The following is a 15956-nucleotide window of genomic DNA, read 5'->3' on the forward strand; positions in this document are numbered from 1 at the left end:
TTTCAGGTAAGATAATGACCATGTTATAAGATAAAATAACTGAATTGAGAACAACTGTTGGTAACCATATACATGAGATAAACTGCCATTAATAATATATTTCAAACTATTTATGAACTAATTTCATGAGGAAATAAAAGTTTTAGCAATAATGTGTAAATTTCTAGAAAAAAAATGCAGTGAACATATAAGAGAATGGAAACCTCTACGTTTTCCAGCTACCTGTATGTGTTGTAAAGAATCTGGCCTTGCCCCAAGGGAGGTCTGCTATTTCCTCAGCTGCTGGAAGGTAATCTAAAGTGTCTTTCTTTGCCTTGGGTCATACTGGATAGTCTAACAATGTGATTTAGAGTGGGTATTAGAGACACCTGTATAATACGTTTTAGACTTAGGGTCTGAAACCGCATAGTGACTTAGGGTAGGGGCTTTGGGTCATGGGGTATCAGTCAGTCCAGAGACTGACATTAACCGTTTGGGCAATCATTCAGCCATGCCTACATGATTAAACCCCAATAAACTCTTTGAACACCAAAGCTCAGGTGAGCTTTCCCATTTGGAAATACTCTGTGCATACTGCCACACACCTAAGCTGATAAAGCAATGCATCTTGACTCCACAGAGACAGAACAATGGAAGCTCTGTATTTGGTACTTCTCCGGGATTCTGCCCTGTGTACTTCTTCTGTTGGCTGATTTTAATCTGTATGTTTTTCCTATAATAAACTGTAACCATAAATATAATGGCTTTCAGGGAGTTCTGTGAGTCCCTTCTAGCAAATCAAAACTGAGGGTGGTTTTGGCAACCCCTGGAATTTGTAGTTCATTTCAGAAGTGAAGATGGCCTTGGGGATGGTGCCCCTTTGTAGTTGGCCTAACTCTTCATACTCCCTTACTAAATAGAATTCATCTAAAAGAGGAGGTAAAGAAATATTATTTTATTATTTATAACTTTTTAAAAAGTATTTGAGGCAAGGAGAGAATAAATGTGTGTGTATGGTGAAGGTCATATGTTTTTCTTGAGCTGTCATAAAGGCTAATTGGCACATATTTCTGAGTAATTTTCTAGTGAGAAAAATAAAATAATTTAAACACTGTATATTTGTAAAACACACTGCTTTAATGTGTTTTCACATTCTTAATTAGCACTGCATTATGACACTAAATATTCAGTAATGGAAAGATATTAAGTAAAATCTTTTTAAGTTATTATGATGAAGATAAGTTATATTTGAGGAAAATAATGTTTGCACAAAAGTAAAAAGCACTTAGTTCTATTACATGCTTTCATTATGTGAACTCACACTTCTTTGGTTGCTTCCTATGCCTAAATGAAAGATAATCCTGTTGCTAAACTCACAGTATTTTAAGCAGTCATGTGATTAGGCTGAAATTAAAAAAATAAAACACCTCAGAAATTTAAAGTGTTTTTTTAATTCACCTCCTCACAATAAAAAAATTGAGGGCAGAAAAATAATATAAAAATAAACAAGTTGTGACACTGTAATTGCCTTTTATAAAATATTTGTATTCTGTACACCTAATATTCTTTTTTTCTTAATAAAATTGCTCTTTCCCCCCCCAGACTCTCAGTTTGAAACATATTGCTGTTTACATATTCACTTATCTTATTCTCAGAGAAATAATGTGGTCATGATTTTTATACTTTTCACATGTTATGAAAAACACAACCTATTTTATGTCTTAAGATATTATATTAAATTTATATTTATTGAATCTTCCAAGTAAACTCTTTAAACTTTTAATTAAACTATTCTAAAAGTTCACTGCTAAAGTACTTTTAAATGTCAGCTCTGTTTTAAACATTAGGACTTAGGTACATAATGATAGACTACTTGTGTAAAGCAATAATAAGCAAACAACATTTATTTTCATTTGCTCTGTATTTGGTAAAGGTGTGGGACTGAAATATCTCAAGAAGGAAAGCAAAGGAAAAATATACTATATTATTTCCAATATAGTTGTGTATGTATAAAAGCTTTCCTGAAATTTTTATAAATGGTAATAGCTCTTTCCATACCTCAGGAGAAGCTGAGGTTCTCAGTGGTCGACAGAACGCTTACAAAGCAAGTAAAGATCATGGACCTCAGCACATTCTAGCCACAAATTAGATATGAATGCTCTCTATATTTTCACTAAAAAACCACAGCTTGGCTGAATTACAAAATGCTTCCCTTCATGTGAAGAGAGTTGAATCACATACTGGAAATTGTGATAGCACAGTTCAGGGATGTTCCAAAGTGTAGATGTGGTTTACCGCTTAGAAATTTCCCAAATTTAAATTAAAAGACTTCCAAAATATAAATGCCCCTTCCTTTCCTCCCCCTCCCCCATGAACTGACTCTACAAATTCATCCTTGCAGTATCAATGAATCTGAATTACTAAGTTGTATTAACAAATTTAATTAATCATAATGAACAAAGAAATATGTTGGATGGTACATACAAGGTTGAGATAAAGCTTAGAGCTCATAGCAGTTATATATCAACAAAAACATCTCTTTTGTTCCATTGAAGCTCAGAAGGAAGGGGCACATACAGAAGGTTGAAGGAAAGAATAACCTTTAAAGAGAATATTCTAGAAACTGATAAGCAAAAGCTATTAAATATGTTTGATACATGCTATATCCATGAAAAATTAACTTTTCTTTTTACTTTTGGCTTGTTAGATTAAAGAAGGAGTAACTATAGCAGATGCATCACTGCAACTGCAAACTTCAACACCACCATCACCAACACGATTTACAACAAATAATTAGAGAGGGTTTCATAGGTGCCAGGGACTATTATAAATAAATATTCTACATGTGCAGACTCACTCACTCTTAAGAGCAACTCTGTGAGATAGATACTATTCTTAATCATATTTTGGGGAGGAGGATGCATTACTGTTATTAACTATAGCCACCACTACTGGTAGTACTGTTGCTGTTGATAGAATACTTTTGCTGCGACTAATACTACTACAAAAACAGCTTCTGCTACTTGCATTGTTGCTGTACCACTGTGGCCACTACTCCCGAACTCCTGGGAATACCTGATCTAATTTATTACGTGTCTTTTAGTTTGTCTGGCAATGTACTAACTACTTTACATATGTTTTCTTTTTTTGTTTGTTTGTTTTTTGTTTTGTTTTTCAAATTTTTTATTATTATGTTATGTAATCACCATACATTCCATCATTAGTTTTTTTTTAAAGATTTTATTTATTTTATTTATTTGAGAGAGAGAGAATGAGAGATAGCATGAGAGGGAAGAGGGTCAGAGGGAGAAGCAGACTCCCTGCTGGGCAGGGAGCCCGATGTGGGACTCGATCCCGGGACTCCAGGATCATGACCTGAGCCGAAGGCAGTTGCTTAACCAACTGAGCCACCCAGGCGCCCTCCATCATTAGTTTTTGATGTAGTGTTCCACGATGCATTGTTCGCGTATAACAATGAGTGGCACATTCTGCATGGAGTACATATGTTTTCTTGTTTAATTTTTTATAGTACTCAGGGTGAGACTATTTGTTTCCTTTTCATTGTACTTTTTAACAGATTTTATTGTATTTTCTATAGATTCTATAGAATCTATAGATCCATAGATTTTTAATAGATTTATTTATTTCAGAGAGAGAGAGAATGTGTGCACGCAAGAGTGGGGAGGGGCAGAACAAGAGGGAGAGAATCTCAAGCAGACTCCTCCCTGAGTGGGGAGCCCTCCATATCCCATGACCCTGAGATCATGACCCGACCTGAAATCAAGAATGGGACACTGAGCCACCCAGGCACCCCTATGTTTCCATTTTAAAGACAAGGAATTTGAGATTTTCAGTTAAGTGGCTGGTGGAAGGCTCCATAGTTAACACATCTTACTGGTTTAACCAGGTTGAACTGTCTCCAAGATACTGTTTTATGAATCAGACAATGGGATTTAAGTTCACAGTTCGGTAGGTAAAAACGGGTAGTTTCTCATAGCAGAAAGAATACAGTGTTATTATTTTACATATCTATTTATTAAATTTTTAATCTATTAAAATGTTCAAACATAAGAAAATAGGAAGAATAGTTCTGCGTGGAGCACTGGGTGTTCTATGCAAACAATGAATCATGGAACACTACATCAAAAACTAATGATGTAATGTATGGTGATTAACATAACGTAATCATAAAAAAAATCATAGAAAAAAGAAAATAGGAAGAATAGAAGAATAGTATCATGGTCACCTGAATAAAAACCATTAGATTCAATTTACCATGTTTGCTTTATCTAATTATCTACATAGCTAGTTCTATCTTCCCTTGTCTCTACATACAATGTGTCCATCTGTTATTGAACAAATAGAAAAACAAATTACTGGTATTATCATACTTCATTCCTCAAATATTAAGTTGACTCTCCCAAAAAGTCAATTCTCTTACATAATCACAAACCATTTTCACACATAACATAATTAACACTAATTTCCTAATATTACCTAATATTTAAGTTAGTGTTACTTTAAGTAATATTTCAGCATTAAGATTGCCTGAATGTGAAAAAATATTTTTAAAGGTATGACTTAAAAATCTTATGAAAATGAAGTTATATCATCATAAATATAAAAACTTAAATAAATTAGGAAAGTGGTCTAGAATTATTCCTAAGAGATCATGAAATATTTGTAGAATCAATGGAAATGTTGAATATCTTTAAATTTGTCTATTTTGATGGCTGAAGAGTCCAATTTTGATCATTTGGACAATTTTCAATTAAAGTTCAAAAAGAAGAACATTTTCTATAATCATTTTGACTGATGGACAAAACATCAAAGCCTTGGATTTAGAACCAGTATTTTAGAGTTGAAAGTAAATTTGATATTAATTCATGTGGTTTTTACATTGGTTCCCATTAGCCTTGGGGTTCTGAACCTCTTCAAGGATCACTTGGTAGAAGGAAGGGATCAGATGGGAAGTTTTGAGGGACAGGAATAAACAAGAGGCATCATGATGTGGCCTTGTAGTCTCCCACACATATACCCACACATGCACACAATTTCTTTACTTAGAGCAAGCTCACTTTCACCTTTTTTATTTGTTGGTCTTCTGATTTAAATTCTCTTTGCAGAAAGGATTCTGCTACTAAACACTCATTCTTGTTATTTTAAAACTTCTGATGTGGCCCAGCTTCCTCACATGGTAGATGAGAAGCCTAAGGCTCAGAATGACTGTCCTGACCAAGGTCATATAACTTGTCAAAGGCCAAACCAGAACAAAACTCCAGATCTTTGTTCCGATCTTAAAGACAAAGTGAAAAAATTAGATTTTTTTGGAATACGCCAGCTAATGATGAAAATAGTATATTTCTAGTGTGATATCATAAGTAAAACATCAAAGTCCACATGTAAAATTTTACAATTCTTAAGATACCAAAAGATTACATATTTATTTTCCCCTCTTTTTATTTTAAATACTTCCCATATTTTGCCAGAACAATTACTGCAGTGATGCTTAGGTATGTAAGGAGTTCTATGTACAACAAAAGGGACTTTAACTTTGAATGAATTTTTGGAGATTCTTCCAAGGCAATACATTTCTGAAGAACAAAGACTTGCTGATGTATGTCCTAATCCATTTACTTAGCACTGACATCAACAAATGCTTACTAAGGACCAGACTATGGGGTACTGTGCTAAAGAATAACCCTTGCTGACATGGTCTCTACACAGGAAGTATAATGATCTAAAAGAAGTCAACCCATGTATAGACACATCTAGTGAGCATAGATACTTACCTCCATTCCTAGTGCTGGAAAATAGCAAATAAAAGACAACAGTTAGGTATAAGTAAAATTTATTAGGGTAGTGAAAGGAAGGCCAGTAAAGTTACATGTTTACGCAGAGTGAAGTATAACAGAATGTTTTACCCGCTTATCAGAATGCTCTCATGCTTATCAATTAATTACTCATAAGAGCAGAGAAAGGATTTGGCAACAGGTAGAATAGAATGTCTTTGTGAGTTTTGTGGGGGGTCACAGAACTATGTTAAGGGATTATATATGTTTTACATATTTCTTTCTCTCTTCCACTGCCCATCAAAATTTAAGTCTTAAATTCACAAAACACATGAAATCTATCATTCTCTACTACTCATACTATTTTGGAAAATGTTTTAGCTAGCTATTATAATTTTTGTTGTTGTTGTTGTTCTAAGCACTCTCATCTGCTCAAAACAATTTCTCTTTGTTTCTAACACATCATGCTTAAAACCTTTCAGTGGCTGGTCTCTTTATTCCTAAGTCTCTCTTTTTTCATCTTCCTTGACTGTAGCATTTCTCAATCTTGGTACCATTGACAATGTGGACCAGATAATTCTCTGTTGTGGAGGACTGTCCTCAGCATTAGAGGATGGTTAGCAGCACCTGTGCTAAACAGATGTGCATAATACATAACCCTCCCCCTCTTCACCATAGCTGCGACAGCCAAAATTGTCTCCACAGATGGCCAAAGTGCCCTGGGGAGAAAAATTGCTCCCAGTTTAGGACCACCATTTTAGGGCTCACATCATCTCATTGTGCCTGCTAGTCTTCTGTTCTACTTTCTTCAGCTCTAATTTGACCCTTGCCTTTGCCTGGATTATGGCCTGACCTTCCTTTTTTCTTCCAACCTTTACCCCATAATTCTGGACAATCTTCATCCTCTTGCTCAGCAATAACAGAGATCCAATAACATTTTTATTATTATTGTTCCTTCTCCACTCTCCCTCTTCTCCTGCCCCTCTATTCTCTCCCTTTGGACATGCAGAAGCAAAATTTCTGTTCAGATTCCTAATATATTCTAGTATGAAATATATATGTCTCAAATTTAAGCACAATTTTGTGACCTGTTCCATATGATTAATATTTTATTTTAAAAAGAAAACCTTAGGGTAAGAGATCTGTCTTCCTTTGTTTTGGAACGGTGTTTTCTATACAGGCAGAAAAAAGCAAATCCATATACTTGCAAACACACACATACACCTACCTACCTACCTAAAAGAGATCTTAAAAAGAATATCCTAGAACTAAAGACCACCTGAAACTATGTAGACTTGATTTACAATGTATTGCAAAACTTGCTAATAGTATAGGGAGAATGAAGTAATTTGGATAAGGTTGAGAGAACGTAAAAGTTTGTTAAACAAAATTATAGAATAAATTAGTTAAACAGTACGGTCCTATAGTGCTTCAGATAATGGGAGGGGGGTTATTTAAGCAGACACAGACAGGCGTATTAACCAACAGATTAGAAACTGAGTGGCGAAGTCCTCAAGGTCTGTAGTCAGATGACCTTGGTTTCAAATCTTCCCTGTCATCAACAAATGGTATGATTACTTTGGGCAAATTACTTTACCTTTCTAATCCTTATTTTCTTCATTTTGAAAATTGAGAAAAATCACAATAATATGTATTCTATAGAGGATTGCTGTGATGATCAACTGAGAAACACATGAAAAACACTGAACCCAACGCTGGCCAAACAGAAAGCACTCAATAAATGTTGACTATCACTACCTCTCCCATTTCCCCCAGCAAGGAAATAGATGGAAATTTTTGTTTCAGATTAGCTACCCAGTGTAGCAGCAATGCAAGAATTAAAGTATGAAAATTGAGATCTGTAAGCAGAAAAAAAACAAACTATATGGCAATAGCCTCTAGAAATTTCAGTTGGGAATGATTGCTCTATTATACACAGTATTAATAATAACTGTTTACAATCTGCCAGAACTTGTGCCAAGCACTTTATAGGCATTCTCTCATTGAATCCTCACACAAATACTATGAAGTAACCAGTTTCGCAAACCCGGTGAAGAAACCTGAATGAAGTAAGTGAATTATTAATAAAATATTACAGAGAGGGAAATCTGAAGCTTAGAGAGGTTTAATCACTGGCTCAGAGTCCACAATAAGTGACAAAATGAAGCCTAGTGCCCAGGATTGGTTGTGGCAAAGCCTCTGAACAATTCATACGCTATTTATAAATTCAAAACAGATACATAGTAACTTCTTGCTGAATTACAATGGTGACATTTATGTGTATTAAGAGAATCGGAAAAAAGATATGATAGTGGCAATAATCAGAATTGGAAAATTTAACTCATGTGGTTAACTAAGATAATGGCTCTGACAGGGAGATTGTTGTTAAATAGTTGAAAGAAAATGACTCAAAGGAGATGTCAAAAGTTAGATGGTTATCAAAAAAAGTAATTGCCACAGATCAGGTATCACAATGGGAGAGGCATAAAACGGTATATTACAAATCTGTATTTTTTTGGTGGATGGTCTTAAGTCCTTTCCAGAACAAAAGGAGTTATAAATTAAGTTGATAAGTAAAATGATTCTGCCTTTTGCACTTACTCTAAGGGAGTAAGCAGCTATTGAGCTGGAAAATCAAAATAGAAGCCATTTTGTAGCTGGACTTGAAAAATTTATGTATTTGCCCCATAACTTTGATAGAATAAAAGAATGCCAGATAAACTGCTTATATGCTTATTGTATCAAAGCTTCAATTTTTTTAAATTTATGATTCATATATATTTATATATATTCTTAATATCCTCCTTATGCATAAGTTCAAGTTCAAATGAAACATTTCCTGAACCTGTTTATATACTAATATAACACTAAGTGAATGTTTATTGACTAAATGAAAGAATAAGCGATGTAACAGGTAAATTAGATACTTACATTTTTCTATAATCAGTATTAAGTGTTTACACACAGCTTTAAAATTAACATCTATATATTTTTTAAATTATTAATTCAAAAGAGTTTTTCATGAAGTAGGATCGTTAAATGTAATGTCAATGTAATTTATTTTGGGGGAGTTCAATATACATTCTTAAAAGAAATATACCTCTTCAAAAATGTACAGTTAATTTTTTCCTGATAATTATATGAATATAATTGAAAAAGTATAAAGTAGAAAATTTTTAATTACTAGTAATCACATATCTTAGACCTAACTATGGGAAAATCTATTTGTTTAATTTCATAAAACTTCAAGTCCTAATAATTCTAGGCTGTGAAATTTGAAGCCTTATGCAAGGTTGCCACATGGTGGTCAAAGTTGAGAAGAGCAAGCTAAAATCAAAGCATACTTGACACTGAATAAAATTTATCATTGAAACTAAATTGGAAAATACAAACTTACTTTGTAGAAATGAAAAACTTAAATTTTGATTTATATATTCTTTCTTCATTAATTAGAGCCTCGGATATTACTTTTAGCAATTAAACTTATTAAAACTAATGATGATAATATCAGTTTTAAGAGCTATCAAATTATTTACATTTGAATTTTAAACTCACAGAGTACCTCTAATTTATTTTGGATCAGTGCCTGTATTTATCTTATTCAGTGTTTTATCCACCCTAGTGCCCATCACTGTTCCTGCTTGTGGTATATACACAGTACAATATTTTTAAATGAACAAATGATATTCACTAATTGAAATGTTGCCAGAATCAAATAAAATATCAAAACATTATTTAAGAATACCCCCAAAATTATCTACTGACACATTTGCCCATGCAATTTGAATAATCGACAAATGCAGTCAGCAATATTCCTTCCTTTGCATTTGCTGTCTCCAGTACCTGCCATTCTCATGTTTTTGATTCATTAAGCTTGAGATAAGAAGAGCTGCTCCTTCTGAGAGCGGTCTGTTAATGCCCCCAGAAGCAATTATTAGTCATTAGGATGATCTACCAAAAGATGGATCAAACACATAACAGTGTTTTTACTCAAACTTCATGTGGTGCATTTAGCAGTGAAGTCTGACTTTGAAGTTTGCTTTAAAAGAGAAGGAAGATGCAACAGAAGGCTTTATAGGTCTTAAGTTCAAAAGATAGAATTACGTTTAATAATTTATTTTAAAATAAATTTCTTGCCTAGGTTTTTTTTTAATTATTTCGAGAACTGAATCAGCCTGCCCATCTAATGTGTTACAAATGTGCATTTGATATTTTTACTCAATTAAGTTACATATTGAGCCAGTGAGCATGTTTTCTACGACTGATCATTACTTGGACTGAAGGTGAAATGTGAGTGAGTGAGGCCAGAGCATGGGCTTGCAGTTAGGTTCTGCTCTGGATTAGCTGAGGGACAAGTACATCAACCTCTGTGGCTATCATCAGCAAAAGGAGTCCAGTAAGTAATGACCAAAGTCTTTTAGGTTTTTATGATCCAATTTGTTATTTATTTCTTAATTACTATTCCAGTTATTTCTTTATTTTCCTCTCTTTTTAAGCCATGGGGTTCTTTTCCTTTTTTTTTTTTTCTCTCCCTCCTTTCTTTCCTTCCTCTCTCTCTCTTTTCCTTCCTTTTTTCTCTTCTTAATTTCTTTTTTTGGAAATTTTTATTTGCCTCAACAAATATAATGTAAATATTATTTTGAAGAACATAAAGAAGCTCTACATATGAAGTTTCAGCTTAATTTAGGACAATTTACACCCCTAAATCTATTTACGAAGACTTCACTGCAGTTGTTAAGTAGCTACTTATATGAACTACGGTCGTTGTAGTTTTGAAATTACTCAATATATAACAGCAAGAAACTAAGCAAATTCAAAAGTCTAATTTTTAGGTAAGATCTTTGTTTAGCTCACTTATTTTTCCTTAAGATGAGTAAAAACTAAGTAGTATTTGCTTTACTTGCAAAACAAAACACAATTTGAAGAAATTATTAAAGATATCAGTGCCAACTTTACTAATGTTGGGAACGTTTATGATTAAGCATATCAAAATATTTTCAGACATATAAGGAAAAATATCACATGGTATAATGTTAAAATAGTTCCCTGCCATTTCCCAGTTGTTATTTTTTTAAAGTGTAAGTTTGGTTCAGAAACTGAAAGACAATCAGATTTGCTGCAAATTTACAGCTATAGATAGATCTGTTAGATTAAAATGAAATGAACTAAATTTACAGTTAACATGTAGAAGGATAAACATTGATTACTGCATTGATAGTTGTTTTATAATCTATCTAATAAAAATTTAACAAGAAAAGTTAAATCAGTCTCACTCAACTTGAATGAAAGCTTGTTTTGGCTTTTTAAAGCCAAAGTTCTAGAAAAAAAATTAAAGAGCTAGACAAATTTGAAAGGATACGATTATTATATGTACATATCAATCTTCAGATTTCATAGGACTTTAAATATCCTAAATATTCTACTCTACTGCTATTTTACTGAGTTAATTCAAGCTTTTATTTCTATACTAATAATTGACTTCTAAAATTAAAATTAGTTTTCTTCAATAAGCATATGCTCTAAATTGATCTTAGGCTTCTAACCAATGGCCTTTCTAGAGAAGAGGCAGGTAGGAACAGTGGCCAATTTGCCTTTTATATAGAGTTGACCCTTGAACAATACAGAGTGTAGGGGCACTGACCCCCTACACAGTTGAAAATCCACTTATAACTTTTGACTCCACCAAAACTTAACTACCTAAGAGCCATTCCTTTGGAAATTTTCATAATAGTTAGTCAATAAACACATATTTTGTATGTTATATGTATTCTTACAATAAAGTATGCTGGAGAAAAGAAAATGTTATTAAGAAAATCATAAGGAAGAGAAAACACATTTATAGCATTGTACTTACTGAAAAAAAACCCACGAATAAGTGGACCTAGCAGCAGTTGAGACCCATGTTCTTCAAGGATCAACTATGCACTGTAACCTAGGCCGTCCTATCTCAAACCAGTGATGTTCCTACCCAAGTCAGTATTCCTCCTCTACTGCCCAGCCTTTCCCCCCCTATTTTCTTTATTTCTATACAAGGACACCACTATGCTTAATTATAAGACTTGTGTCATGTATGCTTTCCTATTCTTAATAGAATACAGCCATTTAAGCATTCTAAAAATTCCATGGACTAGTTCTCCAAACCCTCCCATATACGTATTTTGTCTATTTCTTAACCTCAAAGAGTAAGAGAAATGCCTTAAAGTCATCATTATAACAAAGGGTAAGTTCTTTGGTCTTACCTCATTTAAAATGAACAAGAAGGCCCTAGAACCTAGGATACAGATACAGTGAGGCATAGTACACATCAATATAAAAGTTATAATTAAGGGAAAAATAGACCTAAAGCTCAATAAATATTTATCGATCAATATCTCTACCAGAATCCTTATAGCTAGCCATTTTTAAAAAGGTTCAGGAGTGCTACAATTAATAGAAGGAAACCCATGAAAAGCTTTTTTTGCCTGTTTTTCAGTGTTGTAAATGATTATAGTAATAGGCGGCGGTCACATAGGGTCACTGGAATGTTAATCGGATGAAACTTAAAACACATACCATAAAATTCCGCTGGTAATGAATGTTCTCTTTGTTAAAGTCGATCACATAGCCATTGAAGGACCAAATAAATGTGAGATCCAGGGAAGGATCAAAGGAAGCAGCACACTGCATGGTGGCATTTTCTCCAACAGTAATATCAGCATTAATTGGGGCCAGTATAATTCGTGTGGGATCTATACATTTAAAAAAAAAAAAGGAGGGAAGCACAATTCAAGAAAATATTAGATACCATATTATCTGGCACATTAAAAGAATAAATACCAATATATTTTTATTTCTCTGAGCAAAGGGAGAAAGATGTTTTCAGATTCAAATTCCAGGAACAATTTCATTAAGGAAGAGATTTGCCCCAAAGGCTTTTGAGATGGAAACTTATCAGTACATGAACTGTCTTAGAAGCTTAGTGCTGAATCATGCCTTATAGTATATTAGAAACTAAGCACTATTAAACTAGAAAAAAACAATATTAATCAAATGGTTTCTTACCTGTAATAACAAGAGTGCCAGTGTTATTAGCCCTCCCTCTATTATTTTCTGCAAAGCATGTATAGATACCGCCATCATTCCTTGTGATGTTATTTATTTCCAAGCTGCCATCTTCCCAAATGAGTATTCTATTCAAATGAAAGAAATGCATGCTTCACAAAATTAATTTAATGAAATATCTTATTATTCCGTCTTAGATTACAAACACTATCTTCTGATCATTACATTTTATACAAATTACTTGACAGTAAGATTTTTTTAAGATGAAACATCCTAGCCTTTGTTTATAATATTTTTTTCAGCATTGACAAATTGTTTAAGAAAGCGATCTTCATCTTTTTCTTGGACTACTGCAGTAGTTTCTAACTGGTCTCCTGTGTCACCCTTGTCTGGCCATAGTCTCTTTTCCACATAGCAGCCAGACATGAAGACCCACGTGACATAAGTTACACCATGTCACTCTTCTGCTCAGTGAAAGCACTCTAGAGCTCAACTCTCTCCAGTGACTTTCTATCTCACTCATAGTAAGAGCCACAGTCCTTTGATTCCCTTTCAAGCCTGACAATCTTACAGGGTTTTGCACCTTCAGCAAAGCATTGTTAAATTATAGTTAGTATTGTATGCATATGTACACACACGTGCATGCACATGGCACTGCTGTTGTCCTGCCACCCTCCATCCCATACCGTTTCCAAGGTTTTCTCTCCTAATATGCATTCCATCAGACATACTTCGGTTTTACTTACTAACCTATCCTTCCATCTTATTCATTAACTGTTAGAGCATACTAACTCCAGAGAAGAAAAGAATTCTGGAGATACTCTCATATAAATGGCTCAGATAAAGATCACGTTAGAGCTGATAATAGTCCATCAAATATGAAATGAACAACTACAAATAAATTCTGTTGTAGAAGGTATATCATTTAGCCCAAAGTAAAATCATACAATTGAGAACCTAATTACAATTCATCAAGATTTATGTTTCCTCTCTACTGATTTGAAATATTGCATAAACCATTTTACAAGCCACTAATCAAGTGCTTGTAGTAACTTTGTAATGTGGAACCAGTTTTTGTGATTATATTAATCAGAATGAGATTATAGTTAAGCTTAAAGACAGTTTTGCAGGTTATTCCTTGGATATTAGTTTGAAACAGAAATATTTTATTTCTCTGAAAATAATTAGTTGAACTTTTCTTTATGCATACTATTTTATAATAGTTAACTTTATTTTTTACATGAAGTACTGTATCTATTATAAAGTGGTGCTTATAACCTAAAATATGAATGGATTAAAGTAGTGAGCAAAAACTGGATTTATAGATTCTTTTGTCAAGAAGTAACACAATTTGATTCAAAGACTAAAAATATTCTGACAGGATTAAAATAGTAAGATTTTAGGAGCTAGACCTTTCTTTTCCTTTTTTTGAACAGATGTTGATATTTAGGAAAAATAAATCCATGAAACACGGTTCTAAGAAATCCTTGGTTGGAGAGACTTGTAGCATTCATTGGTCCTCATCAGAATCAGAGCAAGATTTTATTTTTTTAATTTTTTTTATTTAGGGGACAGAGTTAACGGTGGGTCTAAGGGGGAGTGCTGTGCCACAAGTTTGTTGCAGGAGTAAGTACCTAGAAATGGGACTACCTTTTGATCACATCTCTGCATTGCTCATTGTCTGATTGTTAATGTTTCATCAGAAAATCAAACAAATTAATTCTTCCTTTAACACTGATTCTTCTAGCATCATTTTGCGAAAGTCTTAAAAACTTAGTCAAGCATATTCACTTTAAAAGTTAATGTGTTCAGGGAAATAACTGCTGTTCCTGTGTACTCCCTCTCCCCGACCCAACCTATCTTTGTTCCATACACAGCCATACTTGTGATCATCCTTAATAAGAGAACTGTGTTGGCATAGGTTCATTCCACAAGTTCAAGTTTCAGTTTGGAGATTATCAATATACTTTCAAAAGGCTACTTTAACCTTTCCAGCCTTTAGATACATCAAAATAGAGATAATAATACCTATCTTACCTACTTTTTTGGATTGTTGTGAAGAATATCTCTTATACACTTTTGCTAGTATATTCCTTTAATAGGCAAAAATCTACATTTTCCTCCATTATTTACACCTTTAGACAGATTCCATTACTCAAAGATGAGGTTCAAGCCCCCTAGCAAAAAACATTATTGATGATCTGGATTATTATGTCTCATCTCTTAAAACTCTTCTCCATTTTCCTCTAAGGACAAACCATATTGATTTTAGGTCTTACATTCTTCACCATCCTATACTCTCTGCCCCAGGCCCTTTGTACATGCTTCTTTACTATTCTAATCTAATCTAACTTAATTGTTTAAATATTAATATTTAGCAAAGTAAATATAAATATTAAATATTTACTACTAAATATTCACTGCCTGGAATGTTTCCTTCTCCCTCACTTTCACATCCCATTTCCTAACCTGGCTTTCTTTTCTCTGTACTTTAGCACTCAACTGAGTACTTTTGCACTTTAGTACTCAGTATTACCATATCTTCCTCTAGGAAATTTAAAGAAACCATTCAGTGTGGTTTTTAAATAAATACTACGCAAGTCACACGTTTTATGTTTTATCTTAAAGCTACCAATGGTCTACTTGTTAGGAAGTAGTTTTATGTTTTATCTTGTTAGGAACTTCAGTTTTATGTTTTATCTTAAAGCAGGTAATGGTCTGCTTATTAGGAAGATGAGAAATTCCTGTTCATTTAAAAAGATGGGAAGGAGTGATTTATTCTTGAATTACCTTTTTAAAAAATTTTTCCTATTGAAATACTTATTAGGCTAACTGTGTAAAACTAAAACAAACATAAACGGATACAGAGGCCTTGTTACAAGGGGAAAAGTCAGAGATCATATTTTATTCCCCATTGTTCATTTTTTTCCCGAGGCCTTGGGCAATTTACCAAAAATTTCTGAGTCTCAATTTTCTAAATTCCTTATAAATTATAGAAACCTAAAAAATTGAACACTGATTATAACAGATAATAAGAGTGAAGGGTAAGTGCCTCTGTTTATCTTTAAATTATGATACCTTCTGTGGAGAAAAGTAAGAACAACCAACATTTACATAAGTCCTCTTTAAAATGAACTTCGCCAA

General features: G+C 33.3%; 1 protein-coding gene across 4 annotated transcripts in view; it reads right to left on the minus strand.

Moving 5' to 3' along the window:
• CNTN1 (contactin 1) overlaps positions 1-15956 on the minus strand; it is a 381883-nt gene that overhangs the window by 122821 nt on the left and 243106 nt on the right. For all 4 annotated transcript variants that reach the window (XM_027593329.2, XM_027593330.2, XM_027593331.2 and 1 more), the window contains 2 exons: positions 12813-12940; positions 12324-12499 (listed from right to left, as the gene is read on the minus strand). In XM_027593329.2, the coding sequence (XP_027449130.1) occupies positions 12324-12499; positions 12813-12940 (304 nt within the window). The remainder of the gene's footprint in view (positions 1-12323; positions 12500-12812; positions 12941-15956) is intronic.

The sequence above is a fragment of the Zalophus californianus genome, chromosome 9 (assembly GCF_009762305.2).
Source record: "Zalophus californianus isolate mZalCal1 chromosome 9, mZalCal1.pri.v2, whole genome shotgun sequence".
Taxonomy (NCBI): domain Eukaryota; kingdom Metazoa; phylum Chordata; class Mammalia; order Carnivora; family Otariidae; genus Zalophus; species Zalophus californianus.